The sequence below is a fragment of the Notechis scutatus genome, chromosome 1, assembly GCF_049901735.1.
Source record: "Notechis scutatus isolate UNSWTSFEM ecotype Mainland chromosome 1, rNotScu1.2, whole genome shotgun sequence".
Lineage (NCBI taxonomy): Eukaryota > Metazoa > Chordata > Lepidosauria > Squamata > Elapidae > Notechis > Notechis scutatus.
In genome coordinates this window covers 314,840,963-314,862,712 of record NC_142009.1, presented here as the reverse complement: position 1 = coordinate 314,862,712, position 21,750 = coordinate 314,840,963, and the positions used below count along the sequence as shown (strand labels likewise).

General features: G+C 37.3%; 1 protein-coding gene across 1 annotated transcript in view; it reads right to left on the bottom strand.

Moving 5' to 3' along the window:
* RTN1 (reticulon 1) overlaps positions 1-18,903 on the bottom strand; it is a 129,694-nt gene extending 110,791 nt beyond the window's left edge. Inside the window, exon 1 of the mRNA XM_026670065.2 lies at positions 18,474-18,903. Coding sequence (XP_026525850.2) covers positions 18,474-18,657 — 184 coding nt within the window. The 5' untranslated portion in view covers positions 18,658-18,903. The remainder of the gene's footprint in view (positions 1-18,473) is intronic.
* Positions 18,904-21,750: the final 2,847 nt, after the last annotated feature.

Sequence of the window (21,750 nt, the reverse complement as noted above, 5' to 3'; positions counted from 1 at the left end):
ACTTTGGGGAATAAATAAATCTCCTTTCCTGACAGTTGTCTGGATTTCATTTTGATTTGTTCTTGTGCAATCCCAGCTCATGTCGGAGTCCCAAATTATTTTTCTAACAGTCAGTAAGATTCTGAATTGTAACATAAAGGAAAATAATGACAGATACAGACTGATACAGCCCAAACGTATTAGAGACTTCATGTTACATCTGAACTGAGCATTCAGGTGCCCTCAGTTCACAGCATCCCTTCTTAAGTGAAATCTAGAATTCTTACAAAGACCCTAATTTTTATTACGTAATTGATCTTCTATATTTTGTCTACAGGAAGCATTTTAAGAAAATTTAATGGTCTGCTCTCTGTAACAGAAAGTTCTACCCAATACTGTAGAATTACATTTCAATTTCAAGGTCTCCGTATGTTGACCACATCCTTGCTTTTACCTTAATGTGGCTGTCATTATGTATAAGTTTCTGCCTACTGTCCAAGTATAAATATTTACAGCCGTTTCACTGCTAGTCCCTTTTCTAATAATTTTTTAATTTTAACATGGATTGAACAGAAGACTGCATTGTCTAAAGCAGGAGGATAAGATAAGGAATTCAAGGTGGGCTGGACTTGGATCTCTTGTGGGTATGAAGGACTCATGACTGGTGATGTGTTTAACTCCTCCCTCCCTTTTTCAATGTTGAAAAAGCACTACGCAATCTAAAACCATCTCTATCTATTGGACCGGACAGAATATGTGCCTACTTCTTAAAAAAGCTACCCACTGTCATAGACAAACCTCTAAGCATAATCTTTGAAAAATCTTTCAGGACCAGCTCCTTGCCAAAACTATGGTCACAAGCCACAGTCATCCCCATCTTCAAAAAGGGAGACCCCAGCCTAGTTGAAAATTACAGACCAATCTCTTTATGCTGCGTCACCTGTAAAGTCAGGGAATCAATTATTAACCAATCCATCATCCTACACTTAGAAACAAACAACCTACTCTCTAATAAACAATTTGGTTTTAGGAAAAAACTATCATGTAATCTGCAACTCTTACACTGCAAAAACATATGGACTACACAACTTGATCAGAGCAAAGCAATAGATGCAATCTACATAGACTTCTGTAAAGCCTCTGATTCAGTGGTACACGACAAACTATTCCTAAAACTAAAATCTTACAGTATCTCTGGACACCTGCATAACTGGATAGAAGCATTCCTGTCAAACAGACAACAAATGGTCAAATTGGGAGCTTCCTATCAAATTCTGTACCTGTCAACAGTGGTGTCCCCCAAGGCAGTGTTCTTGGATCAACTCTTTTCATACTCTACATAAATGACTACATAAATGACATTCTCAGCCAATTCTGAGAAAGACCACATGTCACATTAGAGATTCATCACAGGTTTCCAAAGAGAGAGAGGAAGAACTTCTACCAGGCTCAGAACCCCTGGCAAATCCCAGAAACACTCCAGGATTAAGCATTACAGATATAATTGGGGAAAGTCTCTAAAGCAAACCAGAATTAGAGGCCAATGGATAGATTGCTAGGAAGTGCAGTTCGGAAAAGTAATCCTTAGACATCAGCTGCCATCAATCAAACCATTTAGAAAGATGCTTCTTGTGAAGAGTGATCTGTTCTGAATGGGAGGAAAGAAAAAAGGCCTAGGGCTCAGGCAAAAGGCACTCTCTTTTTTGCTCTGCTGCTTGCTGCTTCTCTTACCTCAGAATCCCACTAAAAGCCTTGCCGATATTTATTTATTTATATTTCACATTTCATGAAGAAAGCAGAGTTTATGCCATTTTATTTTTCTGGATTAAAGGAAAGCACTTTACTTTATCTATTGGGCTATGTCCTTATTATTATTACACCTAGGTATATTCATCTATCTGTTTAATATAAATGTGTACTTCAAGAGTAAAAATTGAGGTAGTTACTGCCAATGAACAAAACATGCCTTAAATATCTCCTTTAAATCTGATAGATTATGTAATCTTTATCTTTACAATCCTCAGCATTTTGATTGTTTTATTTATGATTAAAATGGACGTTATCCTCTCTCTGGTTTCCTCGTGGGGAAATGTTCAGAGCAATTCTATTTTGGGAAAATAAGCAAGGCAAGAGATTATATTTAGTAACGAGTAAATCAATAATGTTACAAGGCGGAAGTGGTTTAAAAGATCTACTCAGCTTCTGCATACTCCTGGATTAAAGATTTTAACAGACAAATTCTTGATAAGTATATCTTGTCACCAAGTATTAATGTATAATTTTATTAACACTGTAATCTATGGAACTTCTCTTTCTATTCCTACTATTCTAAAACAAATATTTGCCACTGAAGGCTAATTAGCATTAAGCAACTGCTTACATATGCCAGAGTTTTTTTCAACCAATGTCTTAAAAGATTTGTTTGGTGAACAGATTGTTCATTCTACCTTACTATACAATTTATACATATTTTCTCCTTTTTGTAGTTGATTTGTAATTGCCCATTTATGACTGCAACCTGAAGAAAGAACACATACATTAAGTGATTGAATGTTTTAAATATTGGTATGTTGACTACATTCTGTGACCCTATCCATTGTAGTTTGCAAACCACGTTTATGGCTCAGTGCAGAGGTTTTCAAATTATATTCTGCAGAACCCACCTGAACTTGATAGAATTTTGGAAGAGATCCAGGATTTTTAAAAAAATAATGAACTTAGACAATTTTCTATCACCAGAGCAGTGTGTCTCAGCCTTGGCAACTTTAAGATGTGTAGACTTTACCTCTAAGAAATCCCCTGCCAGCAATGGGATTCACTTCACTGGGAGTTGAAGTCTACACACAGCTTAAAGTTGCCAAGGTTAAAAAACACTGGCCTAGCTCAAAAACTCACACAATATAAATATTACAATAGAACCTGCAAAGGTACAAAAGATAGTGTTCTGACAGTAGAATACTGTAATGAGTTAGAAATGAAATAAGTAAATAATCTATGAGATAAAACTGTATTGTTATGTAATGGTATGTTTATTTATAATTAATGCAATAATAGAGAGGGAAACATTGCAATTGTTTCTAAAGATTGATAAAATATTGAAAAGAAATGTGAAAGATTTATAAGGAAATTTATACCAGTTATTAGAATGAATTTGAATAATTATTTTGCTTATTAATAGTAAATAATTTATGATAAAACTGTATGACTATCCAATGGTATGCTTATTAACAGTTAAGTAATAATGAAGAAAGGAAGGAAACATTTCAATTGTTCTCAAAGATTGGTAGATATTGAAAAGAAACGTGAAAGATTTACAAGGTTCATACCAGTACTAGAATGATTTTGAATAACTATTTTGTTTACTAATGTTTATATATATATATTGTTTTTGCTATGTTTTTAGAATTTTTCTTTTTACATTTTCAAGGGGAAGTACCAAGCAGAGTCTGAATGATGAGATTTACATGATATAAAATAGATATTAGAAATTTGAATGTTATAATTTTAGAATGCACAAATTTAATGTTTAATGAGATTTCATATAATAACAATAAGATTTAAAAGTGTTGCACTTCGATTGGCAATCATAGGGGGAATTTTGCTTCTTAAGAATGTTGGAAGAGAACATATGAAATTGTAAACAAGACAGACGAAAATATAAGTACAATGAGTAAAAAGATATAGAAATTTAGGTAAAAGAAATACAATTGAATAAGAAGAAAATGAGATAACCATAAAAGAAAATTAAGAGAGGTAAAGGGAGAAATAGTGAGAATTTGGAAAAAGAGTAATAAGATATGAAGTTGAATACATAAGATGAATATGCATATGAAATTGTGTCTGTATGGAAATGTGATAACCCGGAACCTTGCTGTACTCAAATAAGATGTTTTATTTGTTTTGTTAAAACTCAATAAAACTTTATTTTTTTAAAAAAATAGAACCTCCCAACTGCATAAAACAACAACAACAACACAACTGCAACCCGTCCGCCTTCCATTGAGGACCTGTATACTGCACAAACCAGAAAGAGGGCTAAGAAAATCCCTCAAATCCTGGACATAAACTGTTTCAACTCTTCTCCTCAGAATGCCACTATAGGGCATCACAACTAGACAGAGGTTTTTTTCCCCTCATGTCCTCACTCTCATAAGCATCTAACTTCCACAGTACTATCTTGTACCTTAAGACTCATATAGTAAGAAGGATGCTGACATGCTACAAAGCAAAACCATATTTTGTATCACCAAAAAATAGTTACCACCTTTTGCTGGATAGATGCAAACTCATTCATAAAATAGTACTAGGTGGAATGGTTAAATAGACTGGTTTTTATGTTTTGTAGCTTTTAATATTCCCATTAAGAGACTTGAGTATTAAGAGAATGATTTAAAACCATTAAATCCGTTGTTTCTAATTGTTTCCTCCTGATTTCTCTTGCTGTTGATAAGTGCATTGATAATACAGCACTGTTGCATACACCTGTCCATTAGCACTGGCAGGACCATGCTGCTAGGTAAATATATCTGATCATATCAACCAGTTATTTAATGGAATAGAAATGGAAAATAACTACTTTGTGGGCATTTGTGCAACTATGATGGAAACAGGAAGTACTCTAATATTTCTCTACTATTTTACATTTTCATAATCCATTTAGTTTTACAAGCTTAGTAAAAAGCATAAAGACAACATTAAGTCTCCATTAAAACTCTTTCAAGTAAGTGGAGAAGACTGTTGAGTTCACTCAGTCAAACACCATTCTAGAGGATATTTTGCTCACTGAAATGTAGGCAAAATGCTTTAGTTTGAACTTGCTTTCTGAATTATTATGATCACATATACTAGCATATAAGCAATGCTTGAACAGAGTCCACAGGTGTCAGGGTTCCAGCGATTGCCCAAATTAAATCATTAGCTTCCAGCCAAGCTTCAAAAGAATCCAAAAGATTTATTAGGAGCAACATGTCGGCATTAACCTAAATGAAGCCAACTCTGGCATACATTTACAGCCACCTGTGACCCTGTTTGCCCCCTCCCCCCTGGGTGTTTAATAAAGCAGATTTTCCAATGAAGCACATTCATGGGTTGGGTGTCATCAATCACGTTCTCCAATGAAGAGTTTTCACTGCCAGAAGATCCGGTAGTCTAGCTACAATTTTTGTAGGATAAGCGTGGGATGTACTTCTGGTTTTAAACTGCCATACTGCTGCTTCAGATTCCCCCTTCCCTTGTTTATGGCAACTCGAAAACAGGAATAGGAATGTTTTACGAGTTGGCAGCAGGATTGTTTAAGATACTATACATCCTCTTCAACATTTGTTTTCCTTGGTACCTTCTGGAAGGAGGCTTCAAGGTATCTGAAGCAGAACATTTAGATTCAGTCACAGTTTTGTTCCATATAGCATCAATCTTGTGAACTCTCAAGTTTCCTCTTTCCTGGTAGATATATACTTTCTCTTGAGAGCAGGCAATAGAATTTCATTTTTAATGTGGGCCAGTATGCTCACGGTAAAAAAAAAGACAATAAAAATTATATTACCCTACCCTATCTTACCTACCTTATCTTACCTTATCTTCTTCAGTTTTTTTGTATCAATTGAACATCCAACACAGTCTGAATCACAAAGTAACAATATCCATAAATTCCAAAGCAACATTAACAAAAAGTATGGGAAGAGACAAGGAAGAAAAGAAAATGTGACCCATATCACTTCTTCATACAGAGTAACAACAGCGTTGTTATTTTCACTTTGTAACTATGGTCAGAATGGCCAGTGGATTTAGAATAGCACAACTAAGTTTTACCCAAGGATGAATCCTGCATTTATCTGTAACATGTTTCCAGTGAAGATGGACAAAGCTATCAAAAATAATCAAAAATATGTTTGCGTACATTTCTGTAAGCATGTTCTATGTTTACTATCATAATTTGTGTATTGTTATTATAGGAAATGGTAGAATTTTAGAATTATTTTGTAATTCTATAGATAATCATACATTCCAACTGTTTCAAAGAAAAATGTTCCCTTTCTTTTCTCTTTTCCTATGTAAATGTTAAACATCCAAGAAACACAACTTCCCTTATTCCTGGTTACCATTCTGGGAAGCTCCAGCTCATATTTTTGATAATCACTGTGAGACTGTAATTCTAAGACCACAATTATTTCTCTAGGCATTTTGGTTCTTTTGGGTGCCTGCTTCACAGAAATTGTGCACAAATTATCCAGGTAGATAATCTTGGTTGATAGAAGGAATTTCATTGCTGATCTGGCTAATGTTAAATGATTAATTCTGCTTCTTTATGGCATCTAATTTAAATTGCCTAAGGCGATGCATTCCTATATAATAAAATGCAGAAATTATTACAATTATATGAAAGTCGTATAAAATACCATCTTTGGATTATTTCGTTATGGTGTTTTCCATAAGCAGAACAAAAAAAGTGATGAGTAAGCTTTTAGCTACCAGTCTTGGGAATCAGCAACTGAGTCAATATTAAAATCTTAGAAACCCTAGTGCCTTATACATATACATGAGTCAAATATACACGAGTCAAATGGGAAGCCCAGCAGTAATTTTCAAATCTGTGCCTTCAAGCCAACAACCTGCTGCCCTTCATCTGTTTTAGATTTTAACCTCCATCAGCCTTGCCAACATTGCCAATGGCAAAGGCAGTGGAGTCTGTAAGGAATCTATAAAAAAAATTCAAGATGGCAGCTGCAGCAGCTTTGCCCATTCACACATAAAAATGAGCGGAGCTTCAATCATGCCAACATCTTGAGTTTTTTTACTATACCTGTTCAGGGGTGGGATTCAAATTTTTTAACAACCGGTTCTATGGGCATGGCTTAGTTGATGGGTGTGGCTTCGTGGTAATGTGACTGGCTGGGCATGGCCAACTCAACATCACTCACATTGAGGCATGCATCTCCTCACCTGGCCTCTCGTGACTGTGGGGATGCTGCAATAGTCGTAAGTGTGAAAAATGGTTATAAGTCACTTTTTTCAGTGCCATTGTAACTTTGGTCACTCCACACAAGCAATGTACCAGCAAAGGAGGGGGGAAAACTCCAGAGATGTTCCTGAGACAGGAAGTCTAGTCCTGCCAAGAATGTAATAAGGGTTAATGGAGAGGCAGTTTCTGTAAGCAACACCAGAATGTTTCCTTCCTGCCTTCCTTACAGGATTAGGCCAGTAATTTCTTCTAACAACCAGTTCTCCGAACTGCTTAGAATGTTAACAACTGGTTCTAGCAAATAGGTGTGAACTGGTAGAATCCCACCCCTGTACCTGTTGATATCCTGGGAAACAGATTTTAGAAATTGTAGGCCAGATCAAGCACATCTTTCTTCTCCTTTGTTTGGTTCTTATGTCATAATGTGTACAAAGTAAGGAAGATGAATTTGACAAAGATAAAGTATGTAAATTTCCATTGCAAGGTTTTGTTGTTATAACCAATCTCAATCAAAGTAGCTTTAGCTGTCCTGTGGAGCTGATTTCTTGGTCTGGTCTACTTAGTACTGTGTTGTACTTCCTCCTCCTTATAATTCAATAAATTAGAGAATTATTTGTCTGAGCCACTTCCTAACTTCATCTGCAGATTCTGGAGTTTAAAAATGTGTCAAAGAGCTTTGCATAACTCCATTAACTTCATCTTCCTTACTATCTACAGTCTGTGATATATACTTTGATTGGCAGTTGTTCAAACTAAACATTATTTATGAGTAGTAACACCATTTGAACTTTATGTTTTAACTGAGTAAGTTATCTGGCCAGTGGTAGGATTCAAATTTTTTTACTACCAGTTCTGTGGGTGTGGCTTGGTGGGTGTGGCAGGGGAAGAATACTGTAAAATCTCCAGTCAGAGGTGGTATTTGCTGGTTCTCTGAACTACTCAAAATTTCTGCTACCGGTTCTCCAGAACTGGTCAGAACCTGCTGAATACCACCTCTGCATCTGTCTAGCTGTCTACCTATATTGGCTGTAATCTTATGGACTTTTGCTTGAGTAACATTTCTTGTTGGGAAATAGAATTGTGAGGCCAAATGACTGCTCTTTTTCAAATTTCACTTCCTTTTTACATGACGTTATGTTACTGGATTCTGTTTTATCTTTCTTTTTGTTTCTTTCCCTTAAAAAAAACAACTTACATATTTACTTATGTAAAATAAAAACAAAGACATCTACCGTATTTGCTGGCGTATAAGATGACTTTTTTGCCCTGAAAAACATGCCTCCAATTGGGGGGGTCGTCTTATACGCCGGGTCGTCTTATACGCCGGCAAATAGTAATTGGGAAGCACTGCGGCTGCCCGCGGCTGAGGCACTTTTGCGCACCATGGAAACGAATCCCGTGAAGCCGAAAGGAGCAGCCAGCCTTCTCCCAGCTCCCAAGGAAACGAGGCTCGCACCGCCCGGGCTCCGCTGAGGTATCCGGCTGGGGCTGTCAGAAGTTGTTACCGCTGGCGCGGCTCCGCGCGGCTCCAGTCCCGCGTTGCCTCGGGAAGGGAAAGGCAAAACCAGGAGCCGCTGCTGCCATTGCAAAGTGCCGCCGCGGCTCTTCCTTTTTGCCTTTCCTTCCCGAGGCAACGCTGGACTGGAGCCGCGCGAGCCGCGCCAGCGGTAACAACTTCTGACAGCCCCAGCCGGATACCTCAGCGGAGCCCGGGCGGTGCGAGCCTCGCTTCCTTGGGAGCTGGGAGAAGGCTGGCTGCTCCTTTCGGCTTCACGGGATTCGCTTCCACGGTGCACAAAAGTGCCTCAAAAAAAAGAAAAGTGCAAAAGTGGAAGGCGTGCGGAAGAGGGGGCGAGTATATAACAAACTATATTTTGAGTGGAAATGTTGGGGGGTCGTCTTATATGCCGGGTCGTCTTATACGCCGGCATATACGGTACTTTAATAATTTTTATAGTTTCAACAATTATTTTGAAGATACAACCAACTTCTCGCTCCCCCAGCAATCTTTATACGTTTCTCAATAAGAAACAAAGAAACTAAAATATTTTGTATTAAGCACAGGCTTCCTGCATTATAGAAAATGATTTTTTACACTAAAAAATTGCAAGCACCATGTGTAACAAGTATAATATTTGATCAACTGTACCCTGACTCTAAAGTACTTTTAAAATGAGAGGAAAGGATCATGCAACTTCCTGAATTTTTTATGCTTGCTCAAATCTGGCCTATTTGCTGCTGTCCCATCCTCTGTGACTCTCAAGATAGCATTGGAGGCATATAAGACATACTGTAGATTTTTAACCTAACATCCAAGTTTACACTATTACATTATGCATATTTTTGACTGGTAGAAATAAAGTGAAAATTGGAAAGGATTACACAGTTTGATAACTTTGAGTATTATAGCTTGCTCGCTCTCATTCTCACTCAGTGTGTGAGTGTGTGTGTGTGCGCGCGCACATGCATGTACAAACACATATGCAACCTACTCTTTCTTCATCTAGACATGAGCATTTGTCTAGTTCAAGTCTCTTCCTGCCATCATGATAAATGTATTGCACTTTTTTCCCTATAAAAGAGAAAAATGGTGACTCCTAAGATTCCAGTTTCTCTCCCATTTTTTATAATAAAACCCCTTTGTTTCTTTGTTAACTTCTCTGCCAAATCTAAATGAGGATAATAAAACATGTTGAAGCAATAAGTACAATGGGGAACAACTAAAGATCCTAGCTACTTATAGTATTGTAAGGAGTGGCAGGATAGATTTTGTTTCCAGACATCTAAAAGATGAGACAGTTACTCCAGTAAATGCATCATGTCTTCCCTGGTAAATACAATCTCAGATGCATCTCAAACATCCCGACCCCAACATCCCCCCACCCCTCCCCCCAAATTACCCTTGCATTTGTCAATATTTTCTTTTTTTCCTGGTTGCTATACATTCATTTATCTTCTTTTAAACATAGTTGAACAAATCCTTCTAGGAGTATCTATAATCATTTTCTCCATAAGCCACACAGATCTTATTTGTTACAATTAAGTTCAACTGCTACAAAGAAGAACACACATTAATGCCTGAGAATCACAAAGCAAAAATAGTACATTGTCTCTTGGCCCAATAGTATTGAATTGCAGATAGAGATGGCCATCCTCATAATATTGCAGTTTGCTATTGGATCTGAATTATACGATTGTTTGGAGTTTCAGTGAACAATAATGATTTTGTTGTTAGTGGCAAATGAAACTCTCTTCAAAAGGAGGAATGGCAAATGGCCAAAGACGGTATGATTTAAGCCCTGCATCAGTATTTTTACTTCAACAACTCAGTGTTATAGTAATTACATGATAGAGAAAGATGCATAAAAGATGAAAACAAAAGTTAAAAGTATACTCCGGTACCCAGTGTTAATCAGGCAAGTATGATTTCTTAACATCATTAGACCTGGCTATTCCATTGAGAAGAATGAAGGGAGCAGTTGTTTGGTTTCCCCCCCAGCCTCACCATTTAGGAGCCATAAAGCAAAACCAAGGATTATTTGTTTACCTCACTAGGAATGATATTTTTTTACTGCCAAAAAAGCAATTTGAAGCACTTTGCTACTTGGCATCTCTACCAGATAGAAGACAGGAAAGGTATTTGCTGTTCTCGCTCAGACAGCAAAATATTTTGTGCCAGGCCTTGCTTGTGCCTGAATCTGAGAAGCTACTGTTTCTAATTCTCATTTCTGAAGAGAATTTGAAAACGCATTTAGGACAGAAAGTCGGTGCTAATGAACATCACATATGCAGATTGAAGGTCAGTAATCATCTCATGTGATGGGTGCCATTTTATGGCCATTGGGAATGGCACAGAACAAAACACTAAATAGATGAAGATGAAACCTCTGTGGCCACTATAGAAATAACTCTAATTATTCAGAGTCTTGGGGGAAGTTACTCTACTGAACCTGTTTTAAAGCAATTTAAATGTATATATTTAAAATTGATGAGCCTTTACACTCCAGAGAATTCTAATGTAGTGTAGTCTTGACTGTTCTACTTCTTCACCAAAGCTTTTGAATCTCCTACCCCAGGGAAATAAGACTGGCCTCTTTATTACTGGTTTCAAGAGAAGACATGTTGATTCTAGACTGCTCAGGGGATTATGCTGAGCTCTAAAATACTTCATTGCTTGATGTTCATTAAGCTTGTAACTTTTATTTCACACTTTTTACCTTATTGGGTATTTATTAGAGCTATCAGATCAAACAAGCAAAAATTAAGACCCCACCACTAAAGAACCAGAGAACTGGGTTTTTAAAATAAGAAATAAAGTTTTCTTTATATCTTTGCTGCCATCTAGGGGTCATCAGGACTCCTGCGAACACTCCCTAGGTCCGTAGCCCTTTGCAAGGCAGCGCCTTTTTAGCAGGTGCATCACATTGTTAACTCTTGCTCCAATATTTAAATAAGGTATCCAACTCCCTTTCACAAGTACTCTTGCCAACCCAACCTTTCCCTACTCTATAAATGTGCTTTAAATTTCTCTATCCTAATGAAGAATTTACATTTCTTCCCATTAAATTCCATCCTCTTCCTTTCAGTCACTGCTGACTTGTCTAAATCTTTTCAAATCGTTTTTTATCTACAGTATTAGTCATGCCTCCTACCTTAGTATCATTTGCAAACTTTGCAAGTGTCTCTTCATCTCCCTCATTCAAGAATTAACAAAAATGTTGAGCCACACAGGACCTATGACAGAGCCTGTGGCATTCCATTCAATACTTCTATCCAAGTTGAAGTGAAGCCATTCAGAGCAATCTGTGGGTGGGATCCATCAGCTAACTGTTGAGGCCATTTAAAATGACATCATCTAACATATATTTGATCATTTTATGAATATCACGAGGCTCTCTATTGAAGGGTTTTCTGAGATCCAGGTACATTATGTTTATTGCATTCCGTGGTCTACTAAGCTCATAATATTGTGAAAGTGGGAATTTTAGACTGTTATATTTTGTCTGCAACAAACTCAAACTGATTCCTGCTAATTGCAGAATGCCTATCCAAGTTCCCACAAACATGTTGTTTAGGCTGACAAACAAATGCCTACGGCTTAATTGGTGCTACAGTATACACCCAATCCCTTGGTCAAAAGGAATGATATTTACATTTTCAACACACAATCGCTGAGTTCATAGAATAAATTAAGCTACCAAAGCAAAGCGTATTTTGACTCAGTATCATGTAAAAATTTACTAGTAGAATTTACAGTTATAGAAGCTAGCAGCTCAAATAAATGTACTTTGAAAATCAGTTTCCAAAGAATGAAAGTACCTGTATACAAGTATTGTGTTTCTTTAAAAATAATCATCCCTGAATAAAATAAATAAATAAGAATGTTGAAGTACAAATGGTATAATGCAGGGGTCTCCAACCTTGGGCCCTTGAAGCCTGGCGGACTTCGACTCCCAGAATTCACCAGCCAGGTTGGAGACCCCTGGTATAATGGGTAGCATGACACAGAAAAAATTACCTAGCATCTCTGTGCTGCTGGCAGAAAATCTCTGGAAATTGCATGACCAGTCTGACACTGCTTTTTATTATTTTTGTCTCTCATTTCAAATAAACAAATGCTCACTCTGATGGAGGAGGGAAGAAGGGAAGAGAAGATGAACCTATACTTGAAAGTGCCATTTTCTTTAAAAAAAAAAAAGAAAGAAAGAAAGAAAGAACAGATATCTTTTAGGAGCAGGGATGAGCCATTGTCTGCAAAAAAGATTATGTTTTATTAGGCAAATGCATTTTTATTAATTATGTAACAGCTGCAGCATATGGAAGGAATAGATGTCTATTCCTCAATGTTTTATAGAATTTTGATTACAGTTTAAAAACAGTGCACAATCCCATAAATCAAGTCACACGTTAATTACATTTGCGTGGCGATGCCTGCTCTACAAGAGCTTCCGATAGGGAATTACAGTATATTAAGGGGTACATTAATACACATAGCATGGGAACATGCTCCCATATACATAGCATGGGACATACAAGCAAATAGGCTGTCACTAACTTTCAATTATTTTACTATTAATGATGGAGACCTACAAAAGGCTTCTCCACAGGAGAGATCATAAAATTACTTATTTCATTTAAAGGATCTGTATGGCAGCCCATTTTAGAAAACAACACACCCAAGTGTTGTCAAGAACATCAAACTACTGTATTACATATACCTGCGCAAAAAGCAGTTGAAATTCACAAACATCCCAGCTTCAACAAGAAAAAAGAAAGTCTGAAGGTTAACAAAGTCTTTCACCACACCAAGATCCTGCCCCACAACAGAAGCCATGGGAATCACTCCCCAAAATGGGCAAATGAGAAACATGCCAGGACAAGAACACAAGGACTCGTCTTGGGTGTGTTGTTTTCAGACTAATCAACCAGAACTTCACACAACAAACTAATCAGGAATCAGCATTCCAAGAATGACCGATCAGAAGCTGACATGGATCAATCAGGAACCAACACAATCTGAACAACCTTTTAAGATTGGGCACAAACAAAGAACCAATCAATTACCAACCTACACCAATTGGAAACCATCTCAGAAATCAGGACACCAGGCTACAAAGGCAGGAGCCCAATCAGTTCCTGCTCAGTTGCCAGTGATCTACTATATAGACCACCTTGTCTCTGAAAATGTGCTGCAGGTGCTGCAGAAATGTTGGGAAATATGTTGTCCAGACCATAATCTCTAGTCCTGAAACCCAACACTGCCCAAATTTATCATAGTCTTTACTTTTATACCGAGGGTGAATTTTTCTCACATGAACATGCATAAGAGAAAGCTGTTTGGGTGGTTTCTCATTCCAAAGTTATTTAGCATATAGCTCTAGGTTTTAAATATAAAATTGCAACAGAGGGAAATCCTATATAAATCTCAGATACTTCCTGTTTCACAGCCAAAATCATCAAAACATAGGGATTGGGACATTTTCTTTAAGATCTAATTTTGAAAATTAAATATGATTAAAATCTCATGAATTAGCCAGGTCTGCACATTTTGGGTGAAATTGCATTTTTGATCATTTTAAATTCTTTTAAATTAATATTTTTTTAAAAATGTCGAGGGAGATTCCTGCAACACTGAATAAAATCATGAAATTCTGGCTAGTGCTAAAGGGTTTTCCTATTTTCGAGCAATGAGATCTGCCCTTGAAATAAATGCACAGTTGAAATAGCATTAATCAGAATGAATACATGCTGTTTTAACTGGAATACATATTTAATCCATTCCAATCAAATCTTCCTGCAATGTTTAATGATGGATTTATGTAATTCCAGAGATGTAATATCAGCCACACACCTCTAAGCTTTCAGTTGTAGACAGAGGAAAACGCCTGGAAAATATTAAAATATTTTCTAGTGTTTCACAACTGTTCATTAATACTGCCATACTTAGGAATTACCAAGACATATAATATTAAAAATCATATAGTATGAGATCTTGGACCTGCTAAGCTAGTACTCTAAAAACAAGCAGTGGCCCTACATTAAGCTGACAACAAACTCCCTGCTTACCGACTGGAGCAAATATATTTGTTATAACTTTAGAACTTATTTTAATGATTCAGTACTTTTAAGTGTCCTTTCCAAATGCATGCCTCTTGAGGAAGTTATTTTAAAAATAAATATATTTTTCTTCATAATTCTGGGTATGATCTGTGACAAAAAAGATTCAATTTCTCAGTTAAGAAAAAGGGCAGCTGATAGGGGAAATCTCTCATCAAAATACTGAGAATATTATGTATAGGCTGTATTTCACTGTTCTTTATTAATCTTGAAAAGGTAAGCAGAATTAGATTTAATAAATGTTTGGATAAGTAAGGTAAAATCTCATGGGACTTTAAAATTCAGGACTTGAATTATTAACTTTTCGCCTCTTTTTGACTGTGAATCTAATTATAGATTGACCATCTAATAGTAATAATATTTCCATTTGTCTCTGCTTGGATCCTTGATACATTACAACATCCTAGGTTCTTGGGAAGAACTCAATGTGTATGAAGGCTATTTGAACTAATGCAATCAATTTAAAATAATGCAATCAAGGCCCAACACCAGCTAGACAACTGGCAGCTGTAATGGGAGGAGGAGGAGGAGGAGGAGGAGGAGGAGGAGGAGGAGGAGGAGGAGGAGGAGGAGGAGGAGGAGAAGAAGAAGAAGAAGAAGAAGAAGAAGAAGAAGAAGAAGAAGAAGAAGAAGAAGAAGAAGAAGAAGAAGAAGAAGAAGAAGAAGAAGAAGAAGAAGAAGAAGAAGAAGAAGAAGAAGAAGAAGAAGAAGAAGAAGAAGGACCAGTCTCAATGTGGCTGACCATCCAACATTGTCTTATCACTAATAATCTCAACTTCAAGACTAGGGATTGAAATGGAGCTCTTCAGAGACCCCTCCAAAGATTAATTGATCCCAATCAATCTTATCAGCTTTTAAACATCTATTCATACCCAGCCACTTACTGAACTCCTTTTGACACCTAGGCATTTATCACCCCCTTGGATAATTCCATCAACCCTTGGGGGATTGATACTGACCACTGTGGGGAAAACAGTTTAACCAGGGCTTTTAAACTAGAAATTTCTGTATGTAATCTAGGTGCTCTGGCCTTGCATGGAATATTTATGAAAAAAGGATATTTTTTGTCATAAATATTTATGAAAAAGGATAAGTCCTCCATAATGGAGGCTCTGCAACTTCCCAGGGGCAAGGGGCAGAGCAAGGGACATAATGAAGCTGGAACCGATGGTGAGGGCTCTCAAATATTGTGACAGACTTTGCCTTGATCCCATCCTCTGATAACCACATTGAAGGCAGACTCTTCAACAGTGAGCTTATTATTATAAAACTTATTATAATGCTAAAGTCAACTTAAAATTCAAAGCAAAAGAGTGAAAGTATATTGGCAACTTGGTTTTGCATGTTTACTGAATTTGCTGTATAAAAGTTTCTCGGCACACATTATTTATTTTGCAAAGTTATATTCTACTTTAAATGGGAACCATATCAAAATCCTTACAGTGTCTTAACCAGTATAAACGTAAAGCAATAATAATAATTAAACACTGACTTGTAAAAGCTGTACAACTCTGATCCTAAAAACCAGCAATTACTAAATTATTGTAATCATCATCAGCTCTGTAATGGAAAAATTACTTTTTTAGAGCTGCAGTATGAACTTTTAAACACTACTAAATTTACTGAGGCATAATTCCAAGCTATTATGCTCAAAGCAACATCTGTTACTTTAAAAAATGGTTTAATATTTAGAATACTACTACCACTATTCCTTGCATATGTCATCATGTATATATGCAATATGTGTAAGTACATGATTTTATAAAATGGTAGAAACTACCTTTCTAGCATTTTATAATACCAACATCAGTAAATGGTTCATATCATGAGACAGCTCACATATGAAATGTTTTGAAAAAGCAGTTTTAAAAAAAGGTTTGTTTACAAAGATGAACATTCCTCCACAGACAAAAAGTATTTACCGGTATTTGCATTTATTGTCTGTGCAACTCCAATGGGTTCTGGACTGGTAATAGAAATTATAATTTTATTACTATGCATTAATATTACATTTGGGTATGGAACAAGTTGGTTTATTCTACTCTTCCAAATACAAGCAAGCATTGATACATTCTGATGGTCTTAAAGAATTGGAATTCATGCTTTAAATGCTATAGGCCTAGAAATCACAGCAATAAAATAACATCCCAACTTTCTGATCCTATAAACATATAATCCTAGGGCTAAATAAGAAAGAAATACAACCAACAAACTATGATGCTGTGGTAGACTTTTTCAAAAGACACTGATTTAAACAGAAACAATGAAAATGAAATGATTACTCCTGTATCTCCGTTTTTCAAGTTTAGTTCATATATAATAAAGAGTTTTCTAAACAAATTGCTTTGAAGAAGCAATGTCCAAAAGAACTGAAAGATAAGTCTCTTTTAAGTGCTTTCCTTAGAATCCATTTAGAAAGTTTTAATTAGAGGGATGAAAGCAATCATTTTGGGATGAAAGATAGTTGTGTTAATCTGTTGTAGCACAAATAGCAAAGAGCCTTGTGCCAAAAACACATTTATTACTCTTTAAAGTACTGCAAGACCTTGTAACATTTTAATGCATTAGCAAAATTAAAAAAAAGATTGTGGAGATTGAGGCTGAGGTTACAAAACCACTCCCTTGGTTTCTATGAGCTTGTAGGCTTTGTTAGTGTCAGATTTCCGGATGCAAGAGAATATTAATTAGATATTTAGAGCTTTTTTTCCTCTGACCTTTCCATCCCCAACCCTCTAGCAATTAGCCTTTCATGAAATCCATCTAAAGATCTCTTTTCTCTTTGATATACTTGTCACCTTCCCTTCCTCTTCATTGAAGAATCTCATTTCTGATTAGATGCTCTCAAACAACATTTTAAAAAAAGAAATCTGTACTCAAAACAAATTAATTTGGCCTCTTACATGGCCATTCATCTCATCCAAGTTGAACATCTCTCCACATCAGTGCAAAGGTTTACTTCACTATTATATTCGGAAAAAGCACAAAGAGATGGATGAAAAGAAAACATCATTTTTTATAAAACTATGCTATGCGTTTCTTCCCCAAAGTGTAGATGCTCAGCACAACATAGCTAGTTGTGTATTTCCATCACAGTTAAGCATCCTTTGCAGAATGAGGTCAGGAAGATGAAAAGTCAGCCCATCAATATAGTTCCTAAGGTAGTGAATGGATATTGTACTGCCCGACTGGATCCCATCATTTTTCCCAGCCACTCCCACTCCTCAACTTGTTTCACACAAGTTCAGTAATGCAAGGTTGCATAAGAGATATAAATCCATTTCTTGGCAGGCACAAAAGGCACAAAAATCTTTTGATTAAAGACAACTCTGTTACTATGAAAAATGTACAGGAAATCTTTAAATTTTAAATTTCAGATTTGGACGAGGGCCACCTGCAAGGTCCAGAACAGAAGTACAGACCAACAGTCTATTTGCAGTCTACAGAAGTCTAGCACACAAGTCAACCATGTCTAAGAGAAAAGAAATTCATTTAAAATTCATTTGAGCAAAGGGAAAGTAGCCATATCTCAAGGGAACAAAAAGTACCTCAATCTCAGTGCAAGCTAGTTCTCGCAAATAAAGCTCACCACATTTAAACTAGATTTAAATAAAACATAAATTACACATTGGTATCTCAGAAACGACTTCTATCCATTTACAGAACCTACAACAGCGGGCAACTGAGAGAATGTTAATGTTTCCAACTAAAACATTACATCTCATAATGCACTAAAAATCCTTATTAAAGGCTAAAATGCATGGTTATGAATTCGAAGTAGCGCTATGGAACTTTGGAAGGAAACCAAATTTCCTCTCCATCTCTTTCCGAGGCTCCTGTTCTGCGCCGCCCTTAGCGTTGGAAATAGGCGCAGGATACATGCAGCCCTTTGTTTAGCATCTTTCGGTACCTCGCCTTTTACCTGTGGATGCAGTTGCCATGGCAACGGGCGGAGGTTGTTCGGCGGTGGTAAATGCCGCTGCCGGTGCCTGCGCCCCTTCGCCTTCCCAGCGCCTTGGAGACGCTCCGGCTGTACTCTCATCTTCCGCCCCGTCCCCAGCCCGATGCTCCTCGGAGCTCCGGAGATCCGGCGGCGGCGACGACATTCTTGCTAGGACGCAGGGCGGATTAGCTCAACAGTCAAAACCGGAGGATGCGGGGCGGGGAGGGAAAAGAAGAGAGGAAAGGCGGCGGCGGCGGCGGCAAGGGCGGCCGCCGGGGGGTGCGTTCGTGTGACTGCTGGCAGCTACCGCAGAAGCCGCTGTGGGAGGACTGGGCGGCTGCCTCGAGAAGAGACGGCTGCTTGGGTAGTACTCTTACGGCTGTGCCTCCGCCGCTAGCGCCTTTTACGCAGGTGCACCTTGGGCGTTGAGTTGGAGTCTCCAGCCTTTGCGTCACCCGCTGGCTGGCATATCACAGAGCAGGGAAAGAGCTGCTTGCCCCTTTAAACTCTGCCCCGTTTAACCGCTTCATCTCAGTGGTAGGAGGCCTAGACCGGCTCCTCTTTGAGTGCTGAAACAAAAACGAAAACAAACACTCGATGGAGAATCTGGCTTTGTGAAAGGTTCCCTCATGCATTGCCACAACCCTCAATGCACTAGTCTGACAGAGGTACTTCAAGCTTGTGTTGTTGTTTTTTTGATACTAGTTCATGCCTGCATATTTATCCACCCATACAGCTAAATTCCTGAGTATTGGATATTTAAAACCAGTTTTTTAAAATGGGCTTTAACATATTCTATTGTACTGGGACTGGATTTTAAGACAGAAAGTTGCAAAGCAAAATAGAAAGGTAATGATCAACCGACTAATTACATTTTAGAATCTATCTAGTGTAGTGTACAAATGAAAAAAAAATATGGCTACCAAGTCCTTCACATCACTGAGCAGTTGAGCTCAAACACCCAGCCACTCCCAATTTTCAGGTTTTCTTTAAAAGGTCTCTGGTTTCGTACCTATTTTCTGTATTCTTACTCATGTTTATACTTATACCTATTATTTTGTAAGCAATTGACAACTCAAATAAATAAATAAATAAATAAAATAGTTTAATTAAATATAACATGCAGCATCAAACATGTTTATTTACAAGTAAGTTGCCTGCTGATTGAGCTGTCTCGCCAAGTAATTTGCATAAGCTTACAACTTTAATTTTTATAATAATTTCAAACCAGATAGGAAATAATGCATTTTTTAAAAAAAGAAAACTTAGGTATTTGCAAACCATTCCTCATAGGATACAGAATGATGCCTTGGAGATCTATCTAGCCAAAGAGAATCTGTTCTGCTAAAGAGCAGCTCTGCAAGGTTTCAGACAGTCCCTTCCAGGTCTTCCTGGAAGATGCTAGAGAACAAAGGAATGTTCTGCGACTGAGCCATGATATCATGCCACTGCTAGAATTCTGACTACTGGTTTTTTTGTACCACACACTGTATGACTACTAAAAGGTGACAAAAGTATCCAAGTTTTTTCATGACAAGGCCCATGAAACTGTTTCAAGCCAAAATGTATCTTCATTCTTGGAGATAATTGTATACTTTGCCCCAGATTTCCATCAATAACAAAATAAAGTGAGCAAGAAACAAGCATGTGTATACATTTAAAAAGTGAACAAAGAGGCACTGAATTATTTCCATAGAATTGGGGGGAAATGGGAAAAGGGAAGTCTTGTTTGCTCTCTGAGCTTGGTTGGTTGCTTACAGATGTTTCATTACCAGACTAAATAATATAACCTCATCAGGTAATGAAATGTCTGCAAGCAAACAGCCAAATTCAGGGAGCATCAAGGATTCTACGCTTCAATCCAAAAATGCATATATTCTGTTCTAAAATTGAAAACGCTTGGAATTCAGGAACTTGGATAATACCACCACCAGCAGTAGACAGGTATTGTTGTTCTGAACCCAACTAAAGCAGAAAGGCCAAGCTGCTGCTATTTTTAGTAGGCCTGGCCACCACAGTGACTTTGTGCTGCCTGCTAAGCAGCAATTATTGTTGCAAAGCATTGTTCCATTCCATGCAGGGTGAGCTGCCTCAAAAAGGACAGACCCCTGTTGGAAACGGTCTTGCCAGATGCTGATGCTGCTTTGTTCATTTATTAATTGTCTATTTAGACTTTTTGTATGGTTGCTGTTTTTCTGGTTTTAACCTAGCAACTACATCTTACTAATAATTCAGCTTGATTATTCCCTTTTGAATAGGAAATGAAAAATTAGTGAGGTTTTAGGACTTTCTCAGAAAAAACAGGACCAGAGGTACTCTAGGCTTCACCAGTCTGATAAATCTGGCAGAAAGCATGGAATAAAAACAAACTAAATTAAACAGCAATGGATGAGGGAAAAGATTTATTAAATAGATTCTGCTTATGTTTTTTTATCAGCTACAATAGAAATGGGTCACCTGCGGCTTCAGGCTACCCATGGACCCTAAGGGCTCCTTTTGCAACTACCAGAGTTGCCTCAGGCCATTATCTCTGAGAATTTGTGGCATAATCTGTCATCATTTCAAGACAGGAAGCCTATTACAACTATAGTGCAAGTCCTACAGTAGACTTGATGGCACATAATCACCACTCATTCGTTTGTATAATTACATTAACCGTGGCTTTCAGGCTGACACAAAATGTTAAACACAGCCTCTGGCCACCGAAGATTTCTACCTTTGTCCTGGCTCAAATCTCTCTAAATAGTACCTGCCATTTCTGGTTTTTATGGTGAGTGCCATTTTCTAACACAATATCCAAAAAAAAAAAAAATTGTGCTTGACTTGTTAGAATAGAGAAAATGTTGAAACTGTGCTTATAATCATACTTTTATTTGTGGGTGTGCAGATCTGTAATCTGCCTGGAGGAGAATCTTTGCTTATAATAATGTATAATCTTGCCCCAATGTCAGAAAGGAACTTACAAAGGCATGTCACTTTGCTTCAGCTTGATTGATCCACTTTGTGAATACCAGAACCAACATATAAACTGTATATATGCAGAAGTTATTTTGCTGAATGAAGTAATGCAACTTCTCTGCCCTGCCAGACTGATGTGGGGTGCTTTTTACTTTGTAGAGGTATATAAAAGTACAGTTTGCACAAATATGCCTTCAAATATCTGCTAGGCCCTGTTTGAATTATATTCATATAAAATAAATACATTTACATTATACATGAAATAATGCAAATAATACCTGATGTAATTTTTTCCCCA